Source organism: Oryzias latipes, chromosome 9 (assembly GCF_002234675.1).
Source record: "Oryzias latipes chromosome 9, ASM223467v1".
Taxonomy (NCBI): Eukaryota; Metazoa; Chordata; class Actinopteri; order Beloniformes; family Adrianichthyidae; genus Oryzias; species Oryzias latipes.
In genome coordinates, this window is record NC_019867.2 from 2,000,317 (window position 1) to 2,014,614 (window position 14,298).

At 41.2% G+C, this 14,298-nt stretch overlaps 1 protein-coding gene and 1 long non-coding RNA gene across 3 annotated transcripts; one reads left to right on the forward strand and one right to left on the reverse strand.

The window, feature by feature from the left end:
* The first annotated feature begins 315 nt into the window (after positions 1-315).
* On the forward strand, positions 316-1,736 carry LOC105354671. The gene is made up of 2 exons (XR_909241.3): positions 316-470; positions 1,348-1,736. It is a non-coding gene; the product is annotated as an uncharacterized LOC105354671 (long non-coding RNA).
* A 3,381-nt stretch (positions 1,737-5,117) lies between these two features.
* Positions 5,118-12,383, reverse strand: LOC101173393 (LIM/homeobox protein Lhx6). Of its 2 annotated transcripts, none has more exons than XM_023958194.1 (8): positions 11,352-12,383; positions 10,881-11,009; positions 10,587-10,708; positions 9,472-9,689; positions 8,317-8,417; positions 8,146-8,241; positions 7,472-7,643; positions 5,118-5,818 (listed from the first exon to the last, which is right to left on the reverse strand). In XM_023958194.1, exons 1-8 carry the CDS (start codon positions 11,352-11,354, stop codon positions 5,736-5,738), a joined length of 924 nt encoding a protein of 307 aa, XP_023813962.1. In that variant the 5' UTR covers positions 11,355-12,383; the 3' UTR covers positions 5,118-5,735. The 2 variants fall into 2 exon arrangements, with proteins under 2 accessions (XP_023813962.1, XP_011477076.1); XM_011478774.3 differs by having other exon boundaries at positions 9,472-9,692; positions 11,352-12,382.
* Positions 12,384-14,298: the final 1,915 nt, after the last annotated feature.

The window sequence follows — 14,298 nt, forward strand, 5'->3', positions numbered from 1 at the left end:
CAACTCCAAGGTGAAATTCTGCCACTCTGCAGAAACTGTGTCCTGTCAGGTGTTTTTTATTTTGGCTGAATACGACATAATCATAAATAAAAGACCCCTGCGAACTGAGTGGGACTCTACTGCGGCTCTTCACTGACCGGGCAACCCAAAAACCCACCTGTACCTGTACAGGTGCATGTGACTAAGGCTTCAGATCTGTATTTGCAAAGCTATTGTGTGTGTGTGTTTTGTTTTTTTACATTATAATGTAAAAAGTCCACATGAACAAAATGTTGTGGTTTGCCTTTTGCTTGTGTGCAGGTTTGGATGCCCCGCCCCCTGGCCTCACCTGAAGATGGTCACAGCTGCCTGCAATGATCTCATTTAGGGTTGGAGTGTGTCCAGGTCTCACTCAAGCCTCTGCACACACTGGATATGTTTGAGTCCTTCCTGAGTCTTCTTCCTCTACAAAGCGGATCGTTTCATTTAAAGTAAGTTTGTTCTTGTAAGATGTTTGGTGTTGCACAACATCCCCTCATTGCAAACCTGCATGTGTTCGGTTCATCCCTGAAATTAAAGTTGATTTATTTAATTTTAATGAGTTTGGAGGAACATTTGGGAACACAGAGGCTGCAGTTTGGTGTAATCTGCTTCTTCTTTTTTTTTTTTTTTGTTTTTTTTTTTTTAGATGGCAAAGAAAAAGTTCATTTCAGAGATCGCATGCTTTTCTTCAGCATGTCTTTTTTTTAAAAAAAAAAGTCTTTCGGATTTAAAGTTTCCAATGAATAAAGCTTTGATTTTTTTTATTTTTCAAAAACGGGCATCAAATTTCCAAAATCTTCCAATGTTGACTTTTCTTTAGTGTGTGAGGAGAATTGTTGTCGTCTGCTCTGCTACTGTAAGAGTGGTGCTTCACACATGAGAGGCTGTGCTTATTTTTCTGTGGTCTGCACCACGCTGGTCTTATAGCAAAGAGAATCAAAGTGAATAAATTTAGATTTGTTTGGAAACCTGACACTGAACGCAGTTCAGCACCGCATTTATTTTAGTCAGAGTTAAATGGAGGCCTGCGCAACTTCCACGCTGAGAAGCAAACACAAAAAGCCACAAAGTCTGGGAAGTCTTGGCCCAAAGGAACTGTGTGAAGTGTTGTCTCATTTTTGGAGACAACTTTAGAGATTGAAGCTCGTGTCTCAAATCAGGTGTTGGATGGAGCTTGATGAACTTTTTATTTTCTTTTCTTTTTTTTCTGAAGAGCAGCTTCTTTTTGAAGGAAAATTCTCTGAATGTCTGTTGACCTGCACAGTGTGACATTTGGCGCCTGCACAGATTCCCCTGATGTAATTAATCCCTGATTCCCCTCCGTAGTCTGGGTAAAGTTCACAGAGCGCTGTCCGAGCAGATCAACGGAAAGACTCGAAGAACAAAAATGTGGCAAAAAGCTAAATAGACGACCTTCAGCGGATCATCATAAGGATTCAAGAGACCTCCAGAAAGAGGGAGGAGCTGCTTCAACCACAAACGCCACATTCAAACGCATTCAGGTTTCCTCCCACAGTGCAGAAACCTGCTGTTGGTGAGTCCCAGTTGTCCTTTAGGTGTGAGCCTGCGCTCCTGCAACAGACTGGCGACCTGCTCAGGGTGAACCCCAATGGTCACAAAGGATTCCTCCCGTTCTGAAGATGGATGCCTTCCTGCTGCATCTGCAGACTGTGTTCCTTCTATAAAAAATGGGATTAAAAATGAAACTTTTCCAATCATGTCAGTTATTGATCCAATGTTTTTATGTTGTGATTTTTTTTTTTTTTTTTTTTTGGTCCTACTTTTTCAATAAAGCTCAAGAAACGGAGCAGATTTCATCACATCCATCACTTTTATTTTAAAATGCTCAAATGTGTTTAATTTGAAGTCCTTTTATTTTTTTAAACTCTCTCCTCTGATATTCAGACACTTTTGCTGATCATCTCAGTCAGATTATGTCCTGACAGGAAAAAAAAGTGAAGGCCCTGTCAGCTTTGTACAGCCTTTGAAGCAAACTTGGGTGGGAGGAGGAGGAGGAGACTGATGAAGATGGCTGGTGTTGAAATCTGCCACAGAGGTTTTGTTGACTGTTGTGCAGCGGAGAGCTCATCAGCATGAAGGATGGGAACGTGAATACTTGGAGACGAGGGGCACTGCAGTGTATCTGCTCATTAGGCTGCCGACGCTGTAATTCTGCGAGCGAGCGGCTCTGCAATCAGAGGCCTATTCATTAGCATGGGGGGCCCATTTTCATCTGCAACCACTTGAAGCTGCCAATCACAGAGGCAGACGCATGGCAGGATGACAAATCGGGGTGGCTCAAAGGCTCTGGGTGGGGGGGGGGGGACGCAGGGAGGGAGACGTGCCTTCGGGCTGGAGTGAGATGGAGGCAGAAAGTTTGTTTTTGTGCAGTGTAGTGCTGGCAGGTGGCCCCAACCGCGCCAGCCTGATTATCATCTGCGCTCGGCAGGAAGGCGGCTTTTTGTTCTGAGGAGCCGCCGCAGCTTCCCTGACGGGATTCAATCAACTGATGCTCAAGGATCCAAAGGCGGCGAAGGTATAAGTTAAAGACTCGACGCCCTCCTCATGGCTCGTCCGTCAAATACAAAGAAATAAAAACAAAGGTTGTGAGTTTGGTTGTTCCTCATTTTTGTCTGATTTTTTTTATTTTAATTTTTTTATAATCACGCAATGTGTGAGGCCAGAACTGCAATGAGACATGCTGCTTTATCCAAAAATGAGATGGTTTATTTTCACAAAATTACAGGTTTGATTGTCAAACTAAAGGCAACAGTCACAACTTCCCATTATCTTTATTTGCATCCAATGTGATTTTATGCACTAAAATTACATTCATGTAGATTTTTATTTAAAAATAATAAATCCAATAACTTTGCGTTAACAGACTTGACAATTTACACCCAAGTTTAATGCATTAGTCGAGCTTTGACGCGTCAGCATCCAGGTGTCAGCATCCAGCTTCAACGCATACGCGTTCAGGTATGGATGATGACATGTCAAACCTGGACGTGTCATCATCCAGCTTTGACGCGTCTACTTTCGAGGTGTCAGCGTCCAGGTTCGACGTGTCAAACCTGGATGATGACGCGTCAGCATCCAGCTTGAACGCATACGCATCCAGGTATGGATGCTGACATGTCAAACCTGGACGCGTCATCATCCAGCTTTGACGCGTCTACTTTCGAGGTGTAAGCTGGATGCTGACACGTCCAGGTTTGAGGCGTCGAACCTGGACGTGTCAACATCCGGCTTCAACGCGTCGAGTTTCGAGGTGTCAGCGTCCAGGTTCGACGTGTTCGACGTGTCAGCATCCATACCTGGACGCGTATGCGTTGAAGCTGGATGCTGACGCGTCATCATCCAGGTTTGACGCACCAGACTGTAAAAATGTTTCTACATTTTGTTTTTACAGCCAATGGTCAGAACTTCTTCATGAACCTTTTGGCTCAATGTTTAAGAATTGCTAATAAATAAATAACTAGTTTAAATACTTTTTTTCCTCTCATTTATTTTAAGCCTTTTTCCTCCCTCTGATCTTATTTTCTGACACTATCTAAATATTTAAAAGGTTTAGTTTAGTTTTTCTTATCTTCTTTTCATCGCATTTTTGATCCAAACCTTTTAATGTTTTAAAAAAGGATAAATGAGAAAATGCGGATACATTCAGTCCTGATACATCCTGCAATATTAAAGTCTGTAAAATACCAAAAAACAAAATGTCTGAATTAGTGGAGGATTCAAACAAACCTGCTTTTTTCTTTATTATATTGTTATTTGAAGCCCTTTAATAGCTCATTCACTTGCTTTATTCCCGGCACGTTTTCATCGGAGTGTCTGTCTTTTGTCCATCGTGGAGACGTCACACTCCAGCGAGGTCTTCTTTCCACCAAAACATGGAGACAAACTTCTGTGTTTTCCTTCCTGAGGTGCTCTTTCTCTGTGTGTGAAACAGTGATGTGTTCTCTGCCAAAGCACCACTGGAAATGCACTGAGAAAAGAAGCCAACAGTAAATAGTTCTGCAGTTGAGCTACACTTTCTGGTCACTGCACCATAAAAATGTGTTTTTTGTTCTAATGATGGTATTGATTCACCTAAAGAGTCAGAGTCTTTGAACTCATCATATCTCATTTGTTCCACAGCAGCTTAAGTGCTACAGTTGGTCTGTAAATACCCTAAAAAAGCTCAGCAATCTGCCTGATCGATTGGCTTTATCTGTCTGTGAAGTCACAGCAGATTAATCCTACTGTCCTCCCAGAGGGTTACAGAAGCTAAAGATGAGGATGATGATGATGATGAGCAGGCTGGAGGAGGAGTATTGGTCTGAGTGCAAACTCTTGGATCCTTGCAAAGATTTCTCCTTGTTTTTAGACATTCGAGAGAGATTTTTAGCAGGTTTGAATGACCAGAAAGATGACCGTCCGACTCGGAAAACGCACGTGAACCTTAAAAAAAACAACACATCTTCCAACACCACATGACATTACACTGCACCTAAAGGTCAATTTATTTTATGAGTGGCGACACATCAGCAAATAAAACGTTATTAGGGATTTTCAATATAATTTATTCCAGCTTTCAGGGCCAGACTGAATAGTTCGACGGGCTCCATGTGGCCCATGGGCCATAGTTTGCCCACCCCTGAGCTGAGATCTAGAAATGAGGAAAAGACTATCAAAATGAGCCAAATTCCTAAAACTCCCAACTCTTGACGATAGAAAAACTGGATTTAAGACTCATAAAACCTTGAATTTGACCGGTTCAGTTTAGGTTTCTGCTGGTGCTTATTTTGGAAACAAAACTGTAGATTGATGTTCTAAGAATAAGTTGTAGTTTTTTATTTTATGAGGATTTATTAAGATGGGCCGACACCTACTTTTTACTCTACTTTTTGTCACTGTAATCATAACAAACTACAATTTGCTATAAAAATACTTCTTATTGGGCTGTTTATTCATTTTGAAGTAATTCTATTTAGCAGTTAGCATATTTTTCCTTTTTGAATGCTTGTGTAGAACTCCTTGTTTCTAGATTTTGAGATTTTAGTCTCAGGTTTCATGCCTCGCTTCACAGACTGATCATTTTATTGCTTTAAGTCTTTTTCTTCTGGTTTCGGTGTTTTGCTGTGACCTCTTGCTGCAGTGCATCTCCAGGATTCTGGCTTCACTTTGAGCTGCAGTCTCATCAGTTTCTTTCCCAGTTTCCCTTTGACTGCATCGTCATAATCTCAGATGCACGCACACACACACACACACATGAATCTTCATTTTAAATCCATTTCAGAACAGATCCCATACATTTTATTAAATCATAGCAGTTTTTTTTCTGTTAGAAATACAGTCACTAACTTGTTCACGTGGAGACACATTTAAAAGTGCTTTTAAAAAAAGGTTTGCTCTGAATAAATACGCCTCTGAAGACGGGACAAGGACGACAAAGCTGCAGATGTGCTCATGACAAACAGACAAAAAAGGCTGAGGTTTTCTGTCACACTGACTCATTTTTGCTTTTAGAAAGCTCACGGTGCACGAAATGAAAAGTCCTGACCTGATGGTGGGAAAAGGGAATAAGGGAACTCTTCCTCTTTACATAAAAAATATTTAAATCAATTCCCGTCTCAGCTTGAGGCCGTCGCCACAGATGGAACAGCAGAGATCCTGCAGCACGGAGCCGGACGCCGACGGGACGCCAACAGAACTTCCTCAGAGGCAGCAGGTCAGCGGCTGATGGGGAGCTGTGGTAAGGAGATGGACGGGTGCGTCAGGTGACCCGGGGCGGCCAGGACGGAGAAAGGATGAGCTGTACCGGCAAGGACAGAACACAGAGAGCATGATGAGCGTCACTGGAAGAGCATCGCAAGAAAACTGGTTGAAATCTCAGTTCAGTCCCAATCGAGGAAATGAGGTCAGAACTTTTGATGTGATGAAACCAAACATCACAACAGAATTCTGACAGATACCTGCTGATGCAGAAGAAACACAAACGGCGAGCAAAATAAGAGCAATCCATCTGTACAGGTTTTAACCAGATTCCAGCTCAGACCAGGAAAACAAAGACGTTCATGGATCTGTGTGTCTGCAGGTGGAGGATCAGAAAGGGGCGGAGCTGGAAGCTTGTGGCCCCGCCCAGCGTATTTTCGATGTCACAAAAACAATCTTTTTAAAGCAGTATTTTCTTTATCTGCACCTGATTCACAGCAATTTGAATAAAGAAATATTCAGAAATGCAATTTTCATTTTCTTTATACATGTGCTCCATGGTCAGGAAAATGCAACTAGATGTTAAAAACACTAAAAACCAAATTTTCATCAGAGAAGGGCCTTTAAAAAATGATTTATTTCAATGTTCAGATTTATTTTATAGAAGAAAATCAACTGGAAATTGTTTCACTCTTTTAAAAAAAAAATACTTCCACGTTAAAACAATAACATGCCATTTTTGCATTATTTTGTCTGTTATTCTGATAAATATGAACTATTTTGTTCATTTCAGACCTAAAACACAAATGTTTAAAATCTTTTAATACAGTAATTTAGTCGTGAAACACAAAGATCTCTGTACTTTACACCAATTTGAATGAATACTAGTATTTTCAAAGTGCATTCTGCCTTGAGGCAACATGATTTTAGTTTTTTTCAGACCCTCAAGGCAAAAAGCCACAACCTGCATGCGGCTCAGAGGCTTGACTGATGGAGAAGAGACTCGTCGATAGAGGAGGAAAAGAGCAGCAAAAACCTCGTTCTGCTGCACTAAAGAGGAGAACACAACACTGTCGCCCGTCTATAAATCTGCTTCCATCCGATCAAACAGCTGTCCCATCAAAGAACATAAAAAAAATAATCCCATCCCCTGGGGAGGTGATTGGGAGGCAGTGGGATTAATTGCTTGCCATTGATTCAGTAATTGATTGGTGATGAACCATTGTTTATCCCACTCTGGGAATTGAACCCTGGTTTCCTGCGTGGTAGCCTCTCACCTTAACAACTGAGCTACCCAGCCACTAACATATGAAGTATGAGCTGTGAATGTGAGACCATTATTTAGTTATTGATCTAATCTGATCTATTTTAGACACATTTTTTACATTTCTTGGAAGTTTTACATTGAAACTGAAATGTTCATAAACTGAATCTTGCTTTCCTGTGTTATTTGGGAAAAAATGAAGGAGTTGTAAAATATCCAAATGGTTATTATTATTGTTATTATATTGTGAAAAACAAAAGCAGCTGAGCCTTATTTGGCTGAAAAATTTAATCATTTTGGCCAAATTTCAAAAGAAGGTAGAACATCTCAAAGCTGCAGCACCTGGAGGGCATTTTTAACTATCAGCTGGATGCAGAAGCAGATGAAAAGGGACTGTGGAGCTGCAAGATGAGCAAGATTTTGTTTTTTAAGTAGAAAACAATGCAAGAAACCAAATAAAAGAGCTCAAACCCAAAGCTCCAGACTCACTGTCCAGGTAACTGTGCAGCGTCAGGAGGTGTGGCCTGTCCGGGCTGCTGAATGGCGAATAGTGGATGTCTTCTGGCAGAGACGGGGGCATCCTGGACAGGGGGGCGCTCTGGGAGAAGCTGCTCTGCGGCGGCTGCTTTTTGTGCCGAGCCCGGCAGTTCTGAAACCAGACCTTCAGAGGATTTCAGAGCGTGAGCGTGCAGCTGCAGGGAGGAGCGTCTGACATTATGCAGGCGAGGTTTCAGGCTGTCACTGCGGTCGCCCCGTTTATTTTGGCACGGGCTGCGGGGGGTTTGATCCCATCACACTAAAGGGTGTTAATGTGTAAAACACAGTCAATCTGCTACTCTTTTCTTTTTTTTTTACTAAATACCTACTTCTAGTTTCATCTCCAACGGTTTTAAAGTACAAACCTTAAATAAAATTCTTAAATATTCCCAAAACTTTGCCTCTTTTGAGACACAAACTCCCAAATTTTCCTGAAAATCTGACGGCAGAAGGCAGGAAGAGCTATAATTTGATAGATTGCATGAAAGAAGCTTGGGATCTATTTGAATAAGTGAACTTTTCTGTTCAAAGATCAATCAATCAAAGTATTGGCGTTTTATAGTTTCTTTAGCCTTTTCTTTTACAAACCATCTTCTAGTGTTAATGTGACACTGGTCATCACCGACCTGTATGACTCGTCTGCTCAGACCCGTCATCTCTGCCAGTTTCTGCAGCGTCTGCGCATCGGGGTTGTTGTCCTGGGCGAACTGCGTCTGCATCACCTGCAAGAAGACAGAGCCACGGATGAGCAAAGCTGCGCCGCTGCGCCTCAGCTCGCTGCAGAGAGGATGCTTTACCTGCAGCTGCTCAGAGGTGAACGACGTCCGCGCCCTCTTGGCTGGTTTGGGCTGGCAGTCCTGATCGGAGGGCAGCGCCCCCTCTAGAGTCAGCCCCGTGCCTGGAGAGGAAACCATAAAAAACATTCACAATGAGCTCCACCAAAACCACCGCTGGGAAAAGTTTCATCACTCCAGAGCAAAACGGAGCCAAGGAAACAGAGGTTTTTCTACAAAACAAACTGTCTTTCCTCGTTCTGAAATGAATGAGTCTCTTTATTTCTTAAAAGTCAATTCTGTCTCAATTCATGTAGTTTAAAATGTATTTAAGGATTGAAGCAGTTTTGAGCTTTTTGTTTGCTGCAACGGGAAAAACACATTAATAATATTAAAAAAGATAGCAAATAGGAATCTAGAAGCATCTGATTTCAGATAACCAAAACATTTCTTTTGTTTTTGCGAATTGCAGAACAAATAAGACACAAACTTTCTAAAATACCCCCCTCCCAAAAAAAACAAAAAAACCAAAACATCTGGATTTATAATAAGATGTGCTCCAGTTAAGGAAAATTCATTTGCTCCTCTTTGAGGAAGAGAGACATATCTGGAGACTGTGCTCCTAATTTACACATTTAAGCATTAAAAAAGACTCTTTGAATCATTTTTAGTTGAGCTTTTGGTTCTTCTTTGATTATTAAAGTTCAGTCATAACTCTGGTTTAGTTAAACTCTTTTTCTTCTGCTTTCATAATAATTTCTGAATCTGGAACAATCTTTTATTCGGCCACGAGAGATTTAACTCAAACATTTGGAGGAACTTTTTTTCCTTTCAAATGTTTTAAATGATTTGCTGATAAATCAACAACATTTCTGGATATGACAATACTATTACAGTTCTGAAAACACCAAAATATGAGATCGTTTGAATGAGTTTCTCTGATTTCTGTTTAGGGAACACTAATCCGAAATTTCCAGATCATCAGGACGATTCATTCTGAATTTTTAAAGATCACTTTTTACAGATTTTTCACAGGATTGTGTGGAAAATATAAATTTGAATGAAGTGGACACGGATCTGGTGCTTTGAAATAATAAACATAACTGTATTTAAGATGTGAATTTTCCTAAATGAAGGTTTGTAATCCTCAATCCGGTGGATTATTGGGATTATCGTTACCGCTCTCGGCCGCCCTGCGCAGGTTGTCCAGCATGATGTCGTAGTGGCTGCGGCACAGCACCCTGCCCTCCACCAGGCCGAACTCCTCCCCGGTGGACAGCTGCCGTTTGCACGAGAAGCAGGCGAAGCAGGCCAGGTGGTACACGCTGCCGCGCGCGCGCCGCACCCAGTCGCTGGCGTACACCTGGCGGCCGCACTGCGCGCACTTGGTGCCGAACCTACTGTGGGGAGGGGGAGGACATGCGCACTTAGGGTCTGCCCGCTGCGCACAGCGTGAGGTCTGAGGCTGCAAGTCACGTGTTTAGATTTAAAAAATCCACTTCTAAAAATTGTTATTTATAAAAAAATGTTGCTGCTGCTGATAAAGATGCTAAATCTGCTGAAGATCGAAACAGGATCAATAAAGTCTGCGGTGATCATTTAACACATTTTAGAAAAACTGTCAGAAATTCAATATATTCAGTTTATTTTATTGAAATAAAAAAATTAAGACTGAAACATTTTTACGCTTGGCAACAAAGCAGAACTTTTTATGTTGCATAAATGTTTTTCCCTAATTCTTTTAATTTAAGTCTTTTATAGGAAATAGTTTTAATTATTTTATTATTTATGTCATTTTTTAATGTTTACTACAAATTCTATTGTTTTTAAACTTAAACAAGAAATGAAACATTTTTCATATTTTCAGATTTACTATGAATAAGCGACAGAATGCAGAAGAAATCGTACTTTACTTTATTTCACTTTTGTTTTGTCAAAGGGCCAAATCAGTGAACTCCAGCCTTGTGTTTCCTCACCGAAAAAAAAATATTTATCTGACATGTTTTCAGCAGAATCCTTGATCGAGTCTCTCGGATTTTTTCTAAATTTAGGCCTCAAATAATTAAAAGCAAATATCTAAACACGGTTAATAATTTTCACCAATTCGTTTAGTTGCTAACAAATATTTTATTTTTTAGAATCTAAAGCTTTTAAAAATATTTCTGTAATTGGAAATCTAAACGGGACAGTATTGGATCATTTATTGACACAATTTCCTGTCAGAATATTTTAATTTAATGTCGACAAATTAACGTTAGCAAATGTGCCGCGTGCGTGCGTCACGTGGCTCTTACCTGAAGTAATCCAGTTTGCAGTAGATCTCCTTGTTTTTGACGTAGCAGCTGCTGTGTTGGTGCAGAGACGCTCTGCACACGGAGCACTCCAGACAACCCAAATGCCAGTTCAGGTTATTCACCTGCGAACCGGAACGCAAAGGGCGCCGTTAACGACCGGAAATTCAGGCCTGGGGCTTTTATTGTGACATGAAAACGGGGTTCAATGAAGACCGGTTGCATCGGATTCCTGTTTGACATCTGACAGGTGAGCGGGGTTCACTTCCTCGAGCGGTGGCAGGTGTGATTCCTCACCTTGAGCAGGTACCGGTCGTGGATCTCAATGCCGCAGTTGGCGCACTGGTTTTTGGCCGCTGGGGAGCAGAGGCAGGCGGCCTCTGACGGGCTGGATTCTCCGGACTCCTTCTTTATCTCCGACTTAGACTGCGTAAAGAAACACATTTGCAGCAAATCCACTCTTAAATAAATCACTAATATTTTGGTTAAGGGAGCATTTTTGTTCTCATTAAACATTTTGCGCAAAGAATTAAAACAAATATCCCACATTTTTGCGCGCAGTTGTGGTTTGATCTAAACTTCTTTTTTTCTCCTGAAAATAAGTTTCGTAGGATCGCTGATCATAAACATCCCCACTGGAGCAGGCGACTCTCCTCCTCATGATCAACTAACAGCGCCATTCCATCGTGCGTAAAGTTCAGGAAAAGCACCAGAAATACAAAGCAATACAAAGCCCGCAAACGCAACCCGTCCAGATGTCTGACTCACCATTTTTCCTTCTTGAATGCCGCCTATTTGGAGAAGAAACGGAGCTTGCTCTGCGCATTACGCATCTCTAACCCAACCCGCACTATATCCGGTCCAAAACAACGAATTACGGTTTCTCTTGCATTTAAACCCTAGCAACAAAAGAAAATTTTGATGCAATTAACAGAAGGGGGGGGGGGGGGGGACTACATGTGATCGATCCTTCTTGCGCGCAATGGGAGGCTGTGGCGCAATCAAACGCCAGTAAAAGGAAAGGATGGCGCGAAATCTGCAATTAGTGGAGGATTGAGACGCTTCGCCTGATAAGAGGCAACCCGAGTGTCAATTTCAACTGCCAATCAAAAAGGGGGCAACAACAACTACCAAGCTAAGAGGGCAAAAACAGGCGGCGCGCCCCAATTTCAATAGCCACAAAATCGAAAATCGAAAAATCTTTATAAAGTGAAGAGCTTCCACTGGAGATCGGTCTATTCATAACAGACAATGCGCAGAAACTGCGGCTGATCTTCAGACATAAAGGAGCTTGATTGTCTCTTTCTCGTGATGGACCCATTTAAGCACTTGAAGCTGCCGCGCGTGATTACAGCTGCATTCAGGGACTGCCAGAAATCTGCGTTTGGGGGGTAATCTTGGACTCCGTGTTGTCCTTCGCGCCTCGAAATCACCAGGAATGCAGCATTATGTTAATTACCGGTTGCGGCATAAATATTGGAGGCCGTTTAAATGGGTGAGATGGCCCGCGTGGACGTCAAAGCGAGCTTGATCCGGGAAAAATCCTCCCAAAGCAGAGCAAGCACCGACCGGCGCGGTTTATAATCCTGAGCATCATAGAGACGGAGCAAGATCATTCCGGGGGGCTGCGAGGCTCCGAACGGCTCTGCTCCACTTTTCTATGGTTCCGGAGGAAAATAATCCACGGGCAGCGCGGCGCGTCACTGCAGCAGCTCCTGCGTCTCGCTCCCATTTGGCTGTGGCGTCTCCGCGCCTCGACTCTGACTTTGCTCTCTGTGAGGCAGGATGTGATGCTGGTGGACCTGCAGCCCCGGGTTCAAACCCCCCCCCCCCCCCCCCCCCCCCCCATGTAGACTGAGGGCGTGAGTTCACCGCAGTCTGCCTGAGGCCGCCTCTCCGAAGCCACAATCTGATCACGCAGAGCATGAAGTGACAGATCTTGACTTCTTTAGACTGATCCCATCGAGATGATGGATGCTCTGATTCGTTCCTGCTTGTCTTCAACTTTTACATCCATGATCACAAAATGCACAACAAAACCTGCAGCTGAAGATGAATTCATCCTTTTTGGGTGGAAACAAACTGCTTTTCTTCAGTCTTAGTGGGTTTGAGGTCAGAATCAAGCAGCAAACGTTTCATTTTTGGCTCCTCTGGTTAAAATAGACACGAAAACACAACAATAGCATTAAAATGATTGATTTCAAAATGTGTTTTTAATTGTTAAAAGGAATTGATGAGTCACTTTTTATCCAGTTTGCACTTTTCCTCTTTATGACAATGAGCAGAAAATAAATCAAAAAGCATGAAGTTTGTCCACATTTTGCGCAGCTTTTTCTATTTTTCTCAAACAACTTTTTAATATAAATGAGCAAAATCATTTTTGCATTTTAAACTTTAATCCATAGGAACAATGTGTGAAATAATGCTTCACAAAATGCATGAAAAATAGGGACACTGAAACAAATACGAATCAATTAATTAATAAAGTAAAAAAGGCAGAAATAATCAGTTTTCTTCTTTCTTTTCCTCTGATATTGCATTATTTTTGTGATTGTTTTGTGGGAACCAAATAAAATAAATTCAACTGAAATACATCTCAACATTTGCATTTAAAAGAAATGCAGAAAGTAGATTTTTTCAAATAAATTCCAAGCAGACAAAGTTTAGCTTCACCAAATGCTGAGTTCTGACAACACAAAGAGCTTCACGAGGAATAAGAAAAGAAATTATGATTATTGCAAATCCTTGAGAAAAGGCTCACATCTGAAGAAAGAAGTCGTCTAATTTATTGAAACTTTCATGTTTTATTCTTCTTTCAGATCGTGATACAGTTAAAGTCCTAATAATAACTTGTATTGTTATCACTATTTTACAAAACTATAATAGTATTTATTTATTTATTTAATCAAAAACAGATTTTAAAATCAATAAACATGTTATAAATATTTGCGATAAAAATGAATAATGAAAACTTTTCCAAAAGCAATTCAACAATTTTTAAAATACATTTGTTACCAAAAATCTGCTTTTTTACAGGAACTTTTTCAAATTTTCGCTGTCATAAAAAGTTTCCAGATCTAAACATTTAAGGAATTTTTTTCTTTTACAGTAAACTTCAATAGAGTAAAATGGCTAAAAGTAAAGGTTACAGCCAAATCAATAAAGCTGTCATTGTCATTGATCGAGTAAAAAGCATTCATCGTCTCCGTCTCTCACAGTAATGGCTTTTGGCAGCTTTGAGTATTAACTCTAATTACCGGCTGCAGGAGTGTGGAAGGGTCCATTAGGGATCCCATTTAGTCCACCTCAGAGCTGCTCAGACCCCACCCGGCTGGAGATTCTTCTCTCTCTAAACATGAGATTTGGGAGAGGAAACCACGTTTGAGGCTTAATTTGTTACGGACGTTCAACTAATGAGCTAAAAAAAAGACTTTCACCTGAAATTCAGATGTCCTTCCTGCGGAAAGGGGAATCATTTCTCTTTTCTTTATGCATATTTTCAGGGGGAAAAAATCAGAGAATTGTGCTCTATAGTTTGGACTTTTGGAGACTTTTCTGTGGTTCTGTTTTAGCTTGTGTCAGTTTGGGTTGTCAATCACAATCCCCAGCTGTGTGGGTTTGTGTTAGTGATCCTTAGAGTCTGGTTCTTCAGATCTTCACTGCTTTGACCTGCTTTCGTTTCTCCCTAACAAAGTTTATTTATTAGTTCAACTTT